Below are 14,502 nucleotides of genomic sequence, written 5' to 3'. Positions count from 1 at the left end.
AAACGTCTCCATAGAGAGGAGACTTCCCGCTAACGTATCCGCCCGTCTCCCACCGTCTCCAAGCCAAACAAAAAAAAGGAAACCTTAAAATGTAAAAAAAAAAAAAACAGGCAACAAAATAATCAAAATGTAGTACAAACGGAAAAAAAGCAATGCTCAAAACAAATGCAGGTCACAAGGATTTCTTAAAACGTTGCAACAGCCATTACTAAATTATTATATTATATTTAATGTTCAATGTCATATTTTCAGAATTTCTATAAATTATTAAATTATATTTAAAAGAAATTGGCGTCTTCAAGTACCTGTTATCAATGACGCCTGCACCATTTGCTAAAGCTGTGAACTTCAGCTGCCTATTGAAACATGGGAACACTTCAAGGTGGGTAACCTAAAACTAAAGTGGACCTCTAGAGTAAGCTGGTTCTTTTCAAAATCTTCACCTAAACTAACAATTTTTTCAAGGAAAAGAGTGAGGAGGAGGACATATGAAACTAAAATCTAACCCTAAGGTGATACACTAGAATGAATCACTGAAAACCTAGACAAATTGATTAACACACGAAAATAACCAGTAATAAAAGAAACCTTGCACAACTTAGAAAATTCATAACCTCTGCATCAACACTTCATAAGAAGGCTGTAAAAATAATAATCTCAGCAGGAGAAAAGATGTTTTCACACAAACTGAGGTTACTCTTACAACTAACACAACCTATGACCTACAACTAATTAGAAAAAACTCCTGCATAAAGGTGCTAACAGCAACACAATCACAAGGATAAAAGACATCACTGGAAACTACATTAACACCAACCACACAAAAACAAGGAATCTGAGGAGGCAAAATATTGTATTACTGTCAAAAAGATGTTACAGTACTGTCAAACTCTCTGAAACTAAGTTACAAACTCCTTCCTTCCTGTAGAGATAACTCAGAAAATTACAGTCTGCAACAAGCAAAAGGTAAGAACTCCTGAAAAAAATGAAGTCCTGCAATATATCTGCTTTCCAAAAAGCAAATAATGAATAAAATAATCCACCTCCTCTTGGGCGAGCAGACACAAAAAACCACCTTTACAAGACCTAAAACAGGTCTGAAAGGAGAAAAACTTGGGCCAAAAGTCAAGCCCCTCCATACCTTGCCATAAAAGCTCCTACATGCATCATAAATGGCTCCAAAATATCCCTAACAGGCCTGCAAGCCTTCATTAATGCAAAAATATCTCCTTTTTGACCTTATCAAATAAAAATAAAAAATACATCTCATAAAGTGACTTTTGAAATTTATTATTTAATTAAATATTTGTTTTATTTCCTGCTTATGTTTAAAGGCAAAAATGGTAATAAATGTAAATAATAATAAAACAATTTAATAAAGTGACGTATATCACTTTAACAAAACATTTTATTATTTCATTTATTATTATTTTGATTTTAATTATAAACATGAAGTAAAATAAATTATTTAATTAATATAATAAAAATTTTAAAAATCACTTTAATTAAAATGTATTCAATTTTATTTTATGCTTATTTAAAAGTCTTCACAAAAGACATATTTATTAAGTGATTTATTAATATCACTTGATAAATATGTCGCTACAAAAACACCTATTAAGTTATTAATAAATCACTTAAAAAAATGTTCCACCCCTTGGGCATTTTACGAGGGTATTAGAGAGGAGAAAGCAAAAATAAAAGCAAAGGCAAACAATGCCTTTGGCATCGATGAATACATAGGGAATTTCTCAACCCTTAAAACCTCATTTTATTCATTCGATATTTTCTATCTTCTCTTTGTTGTGGCGTGAAATGGCCGACATGAGGATTTGGGCGAGAATGAAGGGCATTTCTGGAAAAAATGCAGAAAATGCAAGGCAAATTTCGATTTTAGGTGCTGCATAGGTGCCGCCATGAGGAATACCTTGAGGGATTTTGAGTTTCGAAGCCGTACATGCCACATTCTGAAGGTTTTCGAATTTCTGGAAATGATTTGCAGATTTCCAGGTGCATATTTCTCCATACAAAACCTGGCCTTTTGATAGATTTACTTTATTTCTTAAAAAATCTGAATAATATCACTGCTTGCTGCGCATTTCATGGGGAAAGATTATGAGATTTGACTGTGTTCTTACTGCGACATTACTTAGTATTCCCCCCTCCTCCTACTGTTGTGTTAGACTACTTCGAACACCATTCCTTGCGAGAAATAAAACTTTAACAATAATGATTATACGAACTGCTGCTGTAGCAGTCATTTCATTCTATCTCTGCTTGATCCTTGATTATAGTGACATGGAGTGTGTAGACTGCTTTTCGAAGGCTGCTTAGCAACTTTGATCAAAACCCTACAATGCCCTTTTGTGTGCACAGTCATAATCACATATAGGGCTGTTAGTATTATCGCTGTTATTATTCCACTTGACTGCTATAAATTTGCAAACTGATCACTGATAAAAGAAGGGTTGTGGCTGACTGGGATGTGAATAGATTCTGTACTTTTTCTGTGAGATAGTCATAATGCTTTGATTTGTGCTCTTTGTTCTTTTAGCTTGTAAATGCTGCTGTAGGTCCACTAATGGTGCTCTTTATTCGAAAAAATAACTATATCATAACCTTCTAGTAACTGCTCGTCTCAGATCTCTCTATTTGTCATTATAGTGAACATTTGATGAATGCAATCTGCTGTTCCTTCAATATTATGAGGCTTTGATGCCATTTTCATATTCTCTATGCTTGAAATGTTGAACCTGATTGGGGTTCGCTCTATGCATTAGATCTGGACGTCATGGCTGTTCATGACAATGGTGCACATTATTTGCTCTTTTACCTTGGCTTAAAGACCAACAATTGCATGGACTGAACTGCATGTATCACTGTTATTTTCCACCTTTCTTTTGATTGTGTTTGGCAATTATATTAACTGCTACTTTGCCCTCTATGTGGACAATGCATTTTTGTTTATACATACTGCTCCGAGGACTGCGTTATTAGATGTAGGCTTTAGATCTTTGAGACTGCCACTATCTTGCCGCCTCATGCCTCGTGTATACTGTCATTACCCTATCACTATGCATGAATGGTCTCTGCAAAGACCCTAAGCTCATGTGACTGTTATACCCCTCATATGGTGAATCTGAATGTTGCTCCTACATTAACATGAAGCTTTTGCTTTTTTAAAATGAGTTGGGCTCGACCCTTGTGGGAGCCTCACTTACCCCCACTCATTTGTGAAGTTTACGACCAGCAAGTTGTCCTTTCCTATTCCTACACATGAAGCAAACAAGTTAGAAATAAGATGCATTTGATTTCTTTTGATCTGATATTTGTTTTTTCTAAGATCTTTCGTGATGCTGACTATATGCACTTGATGCATGTAGGGACTATATATACATGCATGCGTTAGTATATATGTTAGGAATGTGATCAGTCATTGCTTAGAACAAAAAGTTCTAACGCATTGTATATTTTATTCTTTTGCAAATACCAAAAGGAAGACAGACGCAGACAAGGACGAAGCAGAAATACAAAGGCAACATCATTGAGGCTACTCCAACCGTACCAGTCATTCAAGCAATGACTGGTTCCATTCTCGACATGCTCTCTTTTCTTTTATACTCATGTATACATGCCTATGTATTTGCTTCTTGCACCAGTGTGTATAGCTAGTCTCACGGCTCTTTGTGTGGGACGCATGCTTGAATATCAATAAAAATACTTCCTTTTTAGATGAGATGTCTCTCTCTTTTGCTGTTACGAACTAGAAGTATTGAAATGTAATCTTTCGTTCATTCTTCCTTAGTGTAGTTGGAAAGCAATATAGCAGAAATAATATGTATCTTTGTTCCATTTTGTAAAAACAAGCAGAACTTAACCTATTTTTCAGCTAGAAGCGAAAAATAGGTAACAGTACCCACGTCTCCTATTTTGAAAAAATAGTCGTACCAATACCAGCACCAGTCTCCAAAGTCTCCAAGTACCCCCATACCCGTGCAACCTTGGTTTTAATATTTTTTCCTTAAAAATTCTAGGAGGGTTTTATTAATTTTTATTCATAAAAAATTATTGCGGGTTTTGATCGATTTTTCACCTCAAAAATCGTGTCTGGTCATCCGTAATTCGTAATGTTCATGTGGGATTCTGCGTTTTGCATGATTTTGTCCTCAAAAATCATGAATACAGGTGTTCTTGTCTTAGGGTTTTTACCGTTTTTTCCGAAAAAACGATGCTTTGTAATCTTTAGTTTCTGGGTTTGGCGATTTTTTCCTCAAAGGTCGTGACTTCTTGCAATCTATTTTGGGGTCTCATCCTCATCTGCAAAAGTTTGTGGACGATCTGTGATGATTTTTTATTTGTGGAGATATCCAAAAGTTCTACAAATTTTGGGAGGGTCAATGGCAAGCTCTTGTCGTGGAGCGTTTGGAGAAGAAGGGGGCAACCTTCTCTCTTTTCCTCTGGGAAGTTAGAACGATGACCATTAAGGGAGGGTGTTAGAATAATGTATTGTTTCTTTAATGATCATCTTAGTCATCTTTAGGTAGTTTCTTTTCTGGCTTCAGTTTACGATTGTTTCTTTTAGAAACATCATCTTGTACTTTTTTATATAGAGAGACTTTGTCTCCATTGTTTAATATAACAACATTGAATATTTTAATAATAGTTAGCTAAAACAAACTAAACTCAACAATATTATTAATTCAATAATTGAATAAGAACACAATTGTTCTCATGGAGGGGATATTCACAGCTGCTCACAATTATTAGAAAAATGCCTAATGACAAATAAGCACTATTTACTTAATTTGTCTTCAAAGGAGAGTTTTTTGTGCTTTACCTTATTCAGAACAAAACTTCATACAATGCAAACTTTGGAATATTGATTTTTAAGATCAATAGAATCATCCCTCCTCTAGTTTGGCTTCTGAGTTCTGGTCCAACAGTATGAAGCAGCAGAGTTGTTCTATGATCTTCTATCTATTGTTTTAGTTGTTGCTACAACATACATTTGCATGGTTCCAGATTTTAGGAGTACTTACAAAACCACTTTTTTTCGAATCATACCTCATGTTTTCCTAATAACCCTATAAGACATTTTCCATATCTACAAAGCCCTATGACCAAAGACCATATTATTTGCGGAACCTAATGTCCTCACTAGTGTGGACTCTAAGCTGGCATCAGAAATCAGGAATGCAACTTTATGCCACCCCATTTATGTTGCACTATAAACTCTCAAAATGAACAATTCACATACAATAATAAAAAAGCCTTTGTCATCTTGACATTCTTAAAGGAGATTGTGCAACAAACTAATCTAAAATTCTACAACATAGGTCACTAATTACAACTGTAAATCAACTTTCAAAATCAAGGATATCACATGCAAGAATAAAAAGAGCCTTTGTAAACCAAACATTTTTTAAAGAGTGTGCAACAAACTAATCTAAACTTCTACAACCTAGGTCACTAATAACAACTCTTAATCAACTTTTGAAGTCAATGACACCACATGCAAGAACAAAAAAAGCTGTCATCCAATTCCAAACATTCTTTAAAGAATGCAAAAAAATAATCTAAACTTCTACAACCTAGGTCACCAATAAAAAACCCATCTTAGTTTAACTGTAGAATGGATAGACTTAAAGACACAACTCTGTGACCTAGAAGAAAAGACACTGAATTGTATCTCATCAAGCCACCGACTCTTCTTAAGATCAAGAATATGCCAATATGGATCAAAGTATACCAACAGCCAATTAATGGCAAATACCATTAAGCATTAAGCTACATTCTAAAACCTAGAAACCAGTTTCAAAGGCTCCAAAGCCTTCTCCATCCCAAAAGCATCTGTAAACTATTTGAGACAACCCAGAAACATCGAAAACTTCCAAACAGATACAGAAAATGTTTGACAATCTGTGGCCATTCTTCACAAACTCTTGACAGTGTCCAGTGTTTGAACTAAGATTTACGGAATTTTGAAAAAAAATATTAAACCATTTCCCCGGAGTTTCTAAAATTTCCAAGAAGACTGTCAAGAGCTTATGGATGTTTATTGTTCATGTGATGTTAAATACAGTCTCCTAGTTCCCTGTTTGCTGTTGTTCTATGAAACATCTACCCAAGTTTCTCTAGATTCCTTACCTAAGTCCGCATTCCAATCACACAGCTCTAGGGCACCTTGCTGTAGCCATGGTGACACCTGGAAGTGGCGATTTGTAATGTACCTGCCTAAAATTCAAAACTCAAAATTAAAACTTGTGTCCATCTAGTCCTGTGGTTCTTGAGAGGTTGATGAATGCTGATCATAAAATACAATTAGATATTTGGTGGCAGCAGATTCTTTTGAAATCAATATGGCAGCCGATTCAATATTTTAGCATATTGTGCTGATTAGCAATTCAATGATTAATGTTATGAAGAATACCAGCAAGGTCGTGGAATTTTCTCGTACACCTATGATTTTGTTAAAAAGAGATTAAATGATAATTAACTAAAACTAATATATAGTGTCAACAAAAAAAGTCAAATGACATATTAATAGTTATGACTATTGGAGAAAAAAGTTATCTAAAGAAATCCAAGTAAGGAGAAGGAAATCAATTCTAAATAAATATTATATATGACATAAGTCCAAATAAACCATACAGCCAAAGAGGATGAAGCCCCTCCAAGGTTGTAATGTCCCCATCTTTGCGCCATCCTGTTCTACAAGCATTGGCCAAATTTCAAAGTTTTCTATAGCTTTCTAGTTTCACTAGGACAGTTTCAATGTTCTTAGTGATCTTACTTCTCAGTTTCAGTGGGTTTCATCAGTATTTGCTATTTATAGTAAGTGCTTGCATAGCACCAATCTTTCTGAATTTGTTTGGGTTTGTTCTCTTTGGTTCTCAAAGAACACTACTATGGCACCCACATTTATAGATTTTTCTAGGTTTGTTCTCTTTGGTCCTCGAAGAACATTAGTATTTATAGTAAGTTCTTGCATGGCACGTATCTTTCTAGGTTTTTTTGGGTTTGTTCTCTTTGATCCTCGGAGAACACCACTATTTATAGTAAGTCCTTGCATTGCACCAATCTTGTTGGGTTTTTTGGGGTTTGTTCTTTTTGGTCCACGTACTATTATTTATAGTATCTACTTATGTCGGTATTAGTTATCATCTGTTAATTTTCAGTTGGTTTTGGCATGTTCGATTCTCCATTTTCCATACCTTGGCGATTTTTTGTAAGGTGATAGAAATTATTTTAATATTTTCACTTAAGTGTTTCTAAAGTGACTTTAAGTGTCGGAGATGTTTTAAAAGCAAAATAAATCACTTTTCAGAGTAATAAGGTTTATTAAATTAACAAAGTGATCTTATAATGGAGTTTCTGGAAAGTTCCCAATAGAGCCTATAAATAAGAGATTCGAGAGCTCATTTAGTATGTTGAGGTTTATTATTTCTGTTTGCAAACCCTTGTGGTTCTAGACATTGGACTTGGTTCATCTTAGCCTTCCTGAGGACAACAACCCTCTTGGAAAAGGTTTGGCTTCAGTGGTGAAAGATCTATCCTAATTCCCAACTAATATTTTGGCAGAGTCACTCAGATTTCGCAGCTGGATTCGGTGGTGCAACGCTTCTACTCTAGTCAGTTCATTGGACATATCATTCTGGTATTTCACAATGCATTCAAGGTTGGGTTGTCAAATTTGTGAGGTCTCTTTCAGAGACAATTCGCAGGTAATTGCTTATATTGCAAATATTAATGGAACAAGAAAAGAGATGCCACATTTCTTGTTGAAGCAAATATTATATTGTATCTTTGGCATGGGAGTTTGAAGAAGTTGGAGATTTCATTTCATTATCTTGATGTTGTTTGGATCTTCCTATAAGTGTGTCTAGATATTTTGCAGAGATAAATATTGGAACACTTATTTAAGCTAGCCTCCTTCATGGCGTGAGATCACTGGTAACATATGTTGAAGGAGTTAACTACAGTGCAAACTTATGTGACAGAAATGATTGAATATCAAGGGAGTCATGAGCTTATTTCCCAAAGGTGTGAGCTCTTTGGCATGGGTTTCTTCTGGGGTCTACCTTGATGCAAACTCCTCTTGTAGTGCTGTGAGTCACCATCATAAGTGTGAGATCTTTCTCATTGGTGAGAGTCCTTTTCTCTTTGGCACAACCTCCTACCCCCTAGCGTGAGCATTATCATCATTGGCAGATGGTATTTTCTTGGGCATATGGATTGTTTAGCCGAGGAGATATAGTCTTGGCATGAGCAATGAAGGGAAGCACAGCCTTAGTTCGTGGTCTAAATTGGGTATGATATTGATCCATTAAGTCATCTGTTGATTGAAGTTGAGCTGGGTGATTGGCATTAAAGGTGCATATTGTGAATGCAGTAAATTTTGTTCCAGTTTAATGTAAGTAATTTCTAAGTATTATTTAATGACAAAGTAAACTGGTATTTGCATATCAAATCAATTCTAAGCATTTATAGTATTGTTGGAAGAAATTTGGTCATTGGTAACTTCTATTGCTTGCAATATCCTTCCATCCTGAACGACAATTAAATATCATCAGTCATTTGCAAATCTGAAACAAATAGAAAACCATTTACCTAAGGAAGCAAGATAAGTGTTTGACAAAATACCCCAAACAGAGAAGTTAGAGAAATTAAGCCAAAATCAGATCAGGGATCTTATCAGCTTGTTGCAACAGAAAATTCCTTGTTCTATTCATGTATGCAAACTGTTTCACAAAATCACTCACAGGATAAAGTGCAAAAAAACAATTGGGTATCAAAACACGGTAGCTTCTTATAGTGCTATTAGAGCTGGTGGTCTTGTCAGCCTGTTGGTAATTCAGAGGATTGGTTTTCAGTGTTGAAGAATGGCATCAAAAGACAGAAAATGTTTGTCAAGATTACTCAATGAAACAGGTAATAAACTCAGTTGTCAATCTCAACAAATGGATGTTGTTTTCAACACTCTAAACCAATTGGAAGGAAGTTTGATCATTATAGAGCAATTAACCTCAGACATGTTGTAATTATCTCTAGTTCCTACAGTGAGTTCCTTAAATCAACACAGGTGATCGTGACATACAAAAGATGAGATAAGGCTGATGGTTACTTCATGCATGAGCAAGATCACGAGAATTTTAGCACCTCAGAAACCTTATGATGATAACACAATGAAAGAGGTAATTCAATTATTGGTGGATGGTTTCCTTGATCTTGATGATATCAAAAGTCCTCAATTTTCTAGAAGGGTTGCCATACTTAAGATATTTGCAGAAATCAGATTGAGTTACCTTAGCTCGATTGCATTATTTGATCTACAGCATGTTTAACCATTTGTTTGCTACAATCGGGAAAGAACATTATGATGAAGTTATTGCAGCCATGCAAACCATTATGGTTATGACTATTAATGAGAGTGATGTATCTTATTGGCTACCAGGAAGAAACAGAGACATGGAATCCTATCTGTCAAAGAGAGATTAGCTGGAAGGGTGTTTAATCGATGTGTTAAGAAGCTGAAGCCTTTCTTGGATATTGATGAGACTAAAACAAAAAAAATTGATGGAAAGATTGCCTTGAAGCATGAGGAATATGCAACACAGGTTCCGAATGATTCTTTGGTCATGCACGCAGCTACTGAGGATAAGATCGTGCATGAAGGAAAGGACAAAACAGCAGCCTCGGATCCTAGTTCAAATTCATCCAGTGATGACTCTAAGTCTAATGATTTCCATGATGATTCTAGTGGAGCAGATGTTGATGACGAGTTCACTATTGTTCTTTCAGGTGATGGGCATGAAGAAAGCAAAAAGGATGATGTCTTCAAATCAGTTTTCGATGGATCCTCATCTCACTCTAGTGAAGATAAGAAAGATGGTTTTTCATTTGACTTCCAAACCAAGCCTATGGAATGAGGTGCCTATGATGATTTCAGTACTAGTGAGTTGGACGATGACTTGTTTAGAGAGGTAATCACTCATGAGGAGCAATGTGAACACATATTCTCTGAACAAAACAATCAGCTCTTAAACACATGGGATCCAGGTGAGTTAGCACCTAAGTATGATGAGGATACCGTATGGGATGAATTTCCTTTTGATCATAATGATGTCCTAATCTTAGAGCATAATGCATGCCATGAGGATGTTATGGAAGAAGCTGATCTTGAAAAGTTTGATGATGATCTTGGACACAAATCTGATTATTTATTGCAAAGAGCTGATTATGAGCAAAGGCTTAGTAAATTTGTTAATTACTTAATTCAGATCTACAATCTGGTCTTGAGTATTTTAAAGATGGTAATAAGGACGACCATGAGACTTGGGACAGCCATGGAGACACAGTTGAAAGGTATGGAACTAATTCTGATTTCTACATGCATCATAGCAGCAGTTCACTATTCTTGCATACTCATGATTGGAAAAATTAGTTCTTGGTAACCGCTGAAAATGAAGTGCAAGCTTTATCTATTTTGAATAGCACACATAGGCATGAAGAAACATAATTCAAAAAGAACCAAGAGATCAAAATGAGGAAACTAAAGCTAAGGTGGATGAGCTTATTTTTGAGTTTTGTAACTAAGATTTCCTTGATGAATGTTCAAATGTCTCTTTCTGAAGAAGAAAAACAGATTTTGATTGTTGCACAGTATAGGGAACGAGAGAACAAGAAAAGGGCATAAAACTAAAGCAAGTGATTGAAGAGCTTGATTGCATTGAGGAGGAGTTTCTACTTGCACATTGTCCCAAAAAAACTGAAAATAGGAGTTTTGATTAGTAGGATGTTTGGGTGGAGCATGGATTATGATGATCTTCAATTGATGGATAACCTGAATCAATTGATGATCTGAAAATTGGATGGATTCCGGTACTCTTGATAATTAACATTCTGCAGATCCAGGGAGGGTCTCAGCAGCAGAGTGTTCTGAAGAGAAGGGGCAGCCTTCTTTGCGTTTGTGATCAAAAGACTCTAAAATTCCAATTACAAATTACACCGTCCTAGATCAAATTACAACTAAAATTCCAGCATCATCCAAGGGAACGTGACACAACCATAATGGAATGAATAAAGGAATGAGATGAGACCATGCTGTCTAAGGGACAGAGAATCACAGCCCTAAGTTATTTTTGAACTTCTCTAATGTCGGATCTCCTACTATGGATCTTGACCAGGAAGCTAGCAATCATGTTAGTTCTTGCTTCCTCAAATAACTTGTGTAGGCTGCCAACTTTCAAGTTGTTTTCATACTAAGTACGAATATTCTCATAAGCTTTGCACTCTATGATAAAGTGTCATTCCATGACCACCACCCCCTTACTACAGAATATGCAAGTTCTCTTTTCCCAAACTTCTTTAGGAATAATCCACCCACCTAAATTGCACCTAAGATGATGTTATCTGGTCCTCAACTGTGCAATTAACAACCTTGCTTTTCCCTTAATAACCATTCTTAAATATGTTTTTTCATTGTGTTCCCATGTTAGGTTAACTCTTTGGTATAGCAAGCTTTCTTCCATCCAATCTAATTGTCCACACGGCAGTCCTAAATTTTTCAGTTCCGTATTTTTTTATTTCCTCATTATTGTTAGGACACTCATGCAAATTGCTCAGCCATATGTTGTTCTCTCTCACCCATGTTTTCTTCCTCCTCAGTCATTTTAGACCAGCCATAATTATCCATGTTTTCAACCGTCGATAACTGAGCAGCCAATTTCGGGATAGGGATGATGCCTCCAGGGGAAAAGTTCCTGCTTCAGTCAAAAGAATCCCATTAGGGACCCTGGTTTTGACTTTGAGACTCGTAGGTTATCGCTGGAGTTAATTCCTAAGACTATTACCCAGGTTAAAATCTTTCGTCACAACAAGGCGGACATGTGGCGGGTGATAAAAACTGATTGATCTTGGGCCACCCTAGATCAGTCATTGAATGCCCTTAAGATGGCCTATAATTCAAGCACACAAGTGGCTAAGTTGTCTCCCGATAATGTACTAACACTTGGATGAAAAATATCCTTGAAGAAAATAATTAAGACAAGATTTCCAAAACAGATTAAGAGCATTCGGAGCATCATCCAAACCAAGTGATTTAATTTAATAATTTTGAAAAAAAACATTCTTGAGTAAAAATATTGTTAAAAAAAGATCACATACAAGCTCGGAGACTGTAAGAAGCATTGGCTCGCAGCTACCAGAATCATCGATTTTAATAACGGAATATTTACTCCCTCCTGCAAGCGAAACGTTCGATGTCCTCTCGTCGACCGAGATGGGACCAAAGTGGTTCTTCAAACTTCTGGCACCCCAATGGTCCAGCCATGGATGCTTCCTGCTGCATTTCCAGCTGCTTTTGAAACAAGATTGTATGTTATAACGGGAAATAAAAGCTTCTCCACTTCCTTGGAAGTCGCTGGATGAAGTGAAAAGGCGACGAAGGAATAGGGTTTCTCGGATCTCGATTGCAGCGATGCGCCGCCTTATGCTCTGCATGTTTTTGATATTTTTTAGCTTCAACCTAAATTGAAGCACAGCTATGAACATGTAAGTGTGAAGACCATTCTAAACAAAGAGCAAACTGTGATGCCAGACTTCGTTTGTAACCATTTTCCCAGAATTTTCCTGAATGCCAATTAAAGCATACGTGCTATCCTTCGCTCGTTGGCTACAATTTGAACGTCGAGAAATGCCATTTCTTTTCTTTTCCGGTTTAGGAATCCGTGTGTGGGATATTTGAATGTCTCGGCCGCACCTGAATTAGTCAAAAGTCCGTTTTTTAATATAATGTTTATTACCACTGTGTTAATGTTTAATTTGATGGCCGTATGGTTGTTTTTCACTAATTAAAAAGGATATGTATGGTTTTGATTTTTAGCTAGGCCTTATACTGGTAGTAATCTATGTAAATAAAACTAGTATTTTTTTAATTAATTTCTATTTTTATTATTATCTATTTTTAATTTTATCTTCATTTTAATAAAATTTCCATGATTTTCTAATGAGATAAAGTTTTCATCTTGGATCATTCTTTAATGAGATATTGTTTTAGTTCAATTAATTTTTATTTTTATTATTATCATTTTTTAATTTTTATTTTTATTTTGCAATATATTGTGAAGAAAATACTTTAAAAAAAAATTATGTGTATGCAATTGTGTAAGGTCATAAAATAGTTGGATAACATAATTCTATTCTTATGAGATCTCTTCATTATTCAAAAGATCTATCATACAGTAAACATAAGAATATTTGTTGAACTAATTCTTACATCATGTCAAAGTATTTTGTGCATGTCATCCAATATCATCAAATTTTACTTCTATTGACTAAAAAAATGTTGTTTTAGTCTGATAAAAATGGTGATGGCTTTTCTTCATTGGTTTATATTAATGTGGTTTATATTGTTGCACAAATGCTCAATTAATTGAATAGTCTTAGTTTGGTGGATAGAAACTGATTGAGGTAATTGTGAACTTAACTGATTGCATGATGGATAGACAAAATTGATTGATCTAGGTAAAGTATGCCAAAAGATATCATATTTGTTCATTTTGGACTTAAAAAATTATTATATTGTAATTAATACTAGTATACCTATATTCAAAAAATATATGTAAAATATGCCAAGAGATATCTTATAATAGAAGAGAATCATCTATAAAATAAATGTTCTTCTAAAATAACACCTCCACAAAAGCTGAAACATGGCATATTTCATGCATTTACCTGTCATTTGCATGTCAAATTGTTTCAAAAAAAGTTGAAACGTGGCATATTTCATTCATTTACTTGTCATTTGCATGTGAAATTGTTTCAAAAATGGTTTTTGTTTACGAATATTTTGATGTCAATGTAGATGCCTCTCGGCGTAATTAAATTATTATTAAGATATGATTATATTATTATGTTTTAATATATTCTTATACAATTATATTTCAATATTTCTATTAAACTCTTGACTAAAGTAAAAAAAAATTATTAAAACTACATCATTATTATTATTATATCATCATATTTTTATTTTATATTATAATTAATAATATAAGATCGAGATCACAAGGCCTTGGAAAAAAAGCGAAAATGTGCAAAAATAGGCAGGGAAGGCATCGAGCGATTTTTTCATCCTGATTTCCTCTGAGGAAATCGTCAGATCTTCTCCAAACAATGGTTTTTTGAGTGAACTAAATATGCGCTCAGATATGGCAACCCGGGGATTAGGGCTCCCCTGCCTCAGGAGAAGACAGAATGGCAAGTGGTGAAGCCTAGGAAGGCTCGCAAGGCAGCCATGAAAAACCATCCAAGGGCTACGAATGGCAGGGATTGCGGCCAAGGCAATTCTAGGTCGACCACTTCCAATAGGTTCAATCAGCTGTAAAATCTTGAGGAAGGTTATTTAAAACTAGATCCCCGGGCTAGCCTTTTTTCAGAAAATAATAGTAGAAGCAAAATTAATAATCCCAGAAGGTCGGTTCAAACTCAATCTGCACCTAAGGC

The 14,502-nt window shown here is 35.2% G+C and overlaps 1 protein-coding gene across 3 annotated transcripts in view; it reads right to left on the bottom strand.

Annotated features, from left to right (window-relative positions):
• The window catches only part of LOC131042329 (uncharacterized), a 244,112-nt gene extending 231,349 nt beyond the window's left edge, over positions 1–12,763 (bottom strand). For 2 of the 3 annotated variants that reach the window (XM_057975678.2, XM_057975680.2), the window contains exon 1: positions 12,166–12,762. In XM_057975678.2, coding sequence (XP_057831661.1) covers positions 12,166–12,552 — 387 coding nt within the window. In that variant the 5' untranslated portion in view covers positions 12,553–12,762. Of the gene's footprint in view, positions 1–12,165 lie in introns of all 3 variants that reach the window. The other variant, XM_057975679.2, reaches the window with a different exon arrangement.
• Between the last annotated feature and the right edge of the window lie 1,739 nt (positions 12,764–14,502).

Source organism: Cryptomeria japonica, chromosome 6 (assembly GCF_030272615.1).
Source record: "Cryptomeria japonica chromosome 6, Sugi_1.0, whole genome shotgun sequence".
Lineage (NCBI taxonomy): Eukaryota > Viridiplantae > Streptophyta > Pinopsida > Cupressales > Cupressaceae > Cryptomeria > Cryptomeria japonica.
This window is presented reverse-complemented; position numbering and strand designations above follow the sequence as displayed.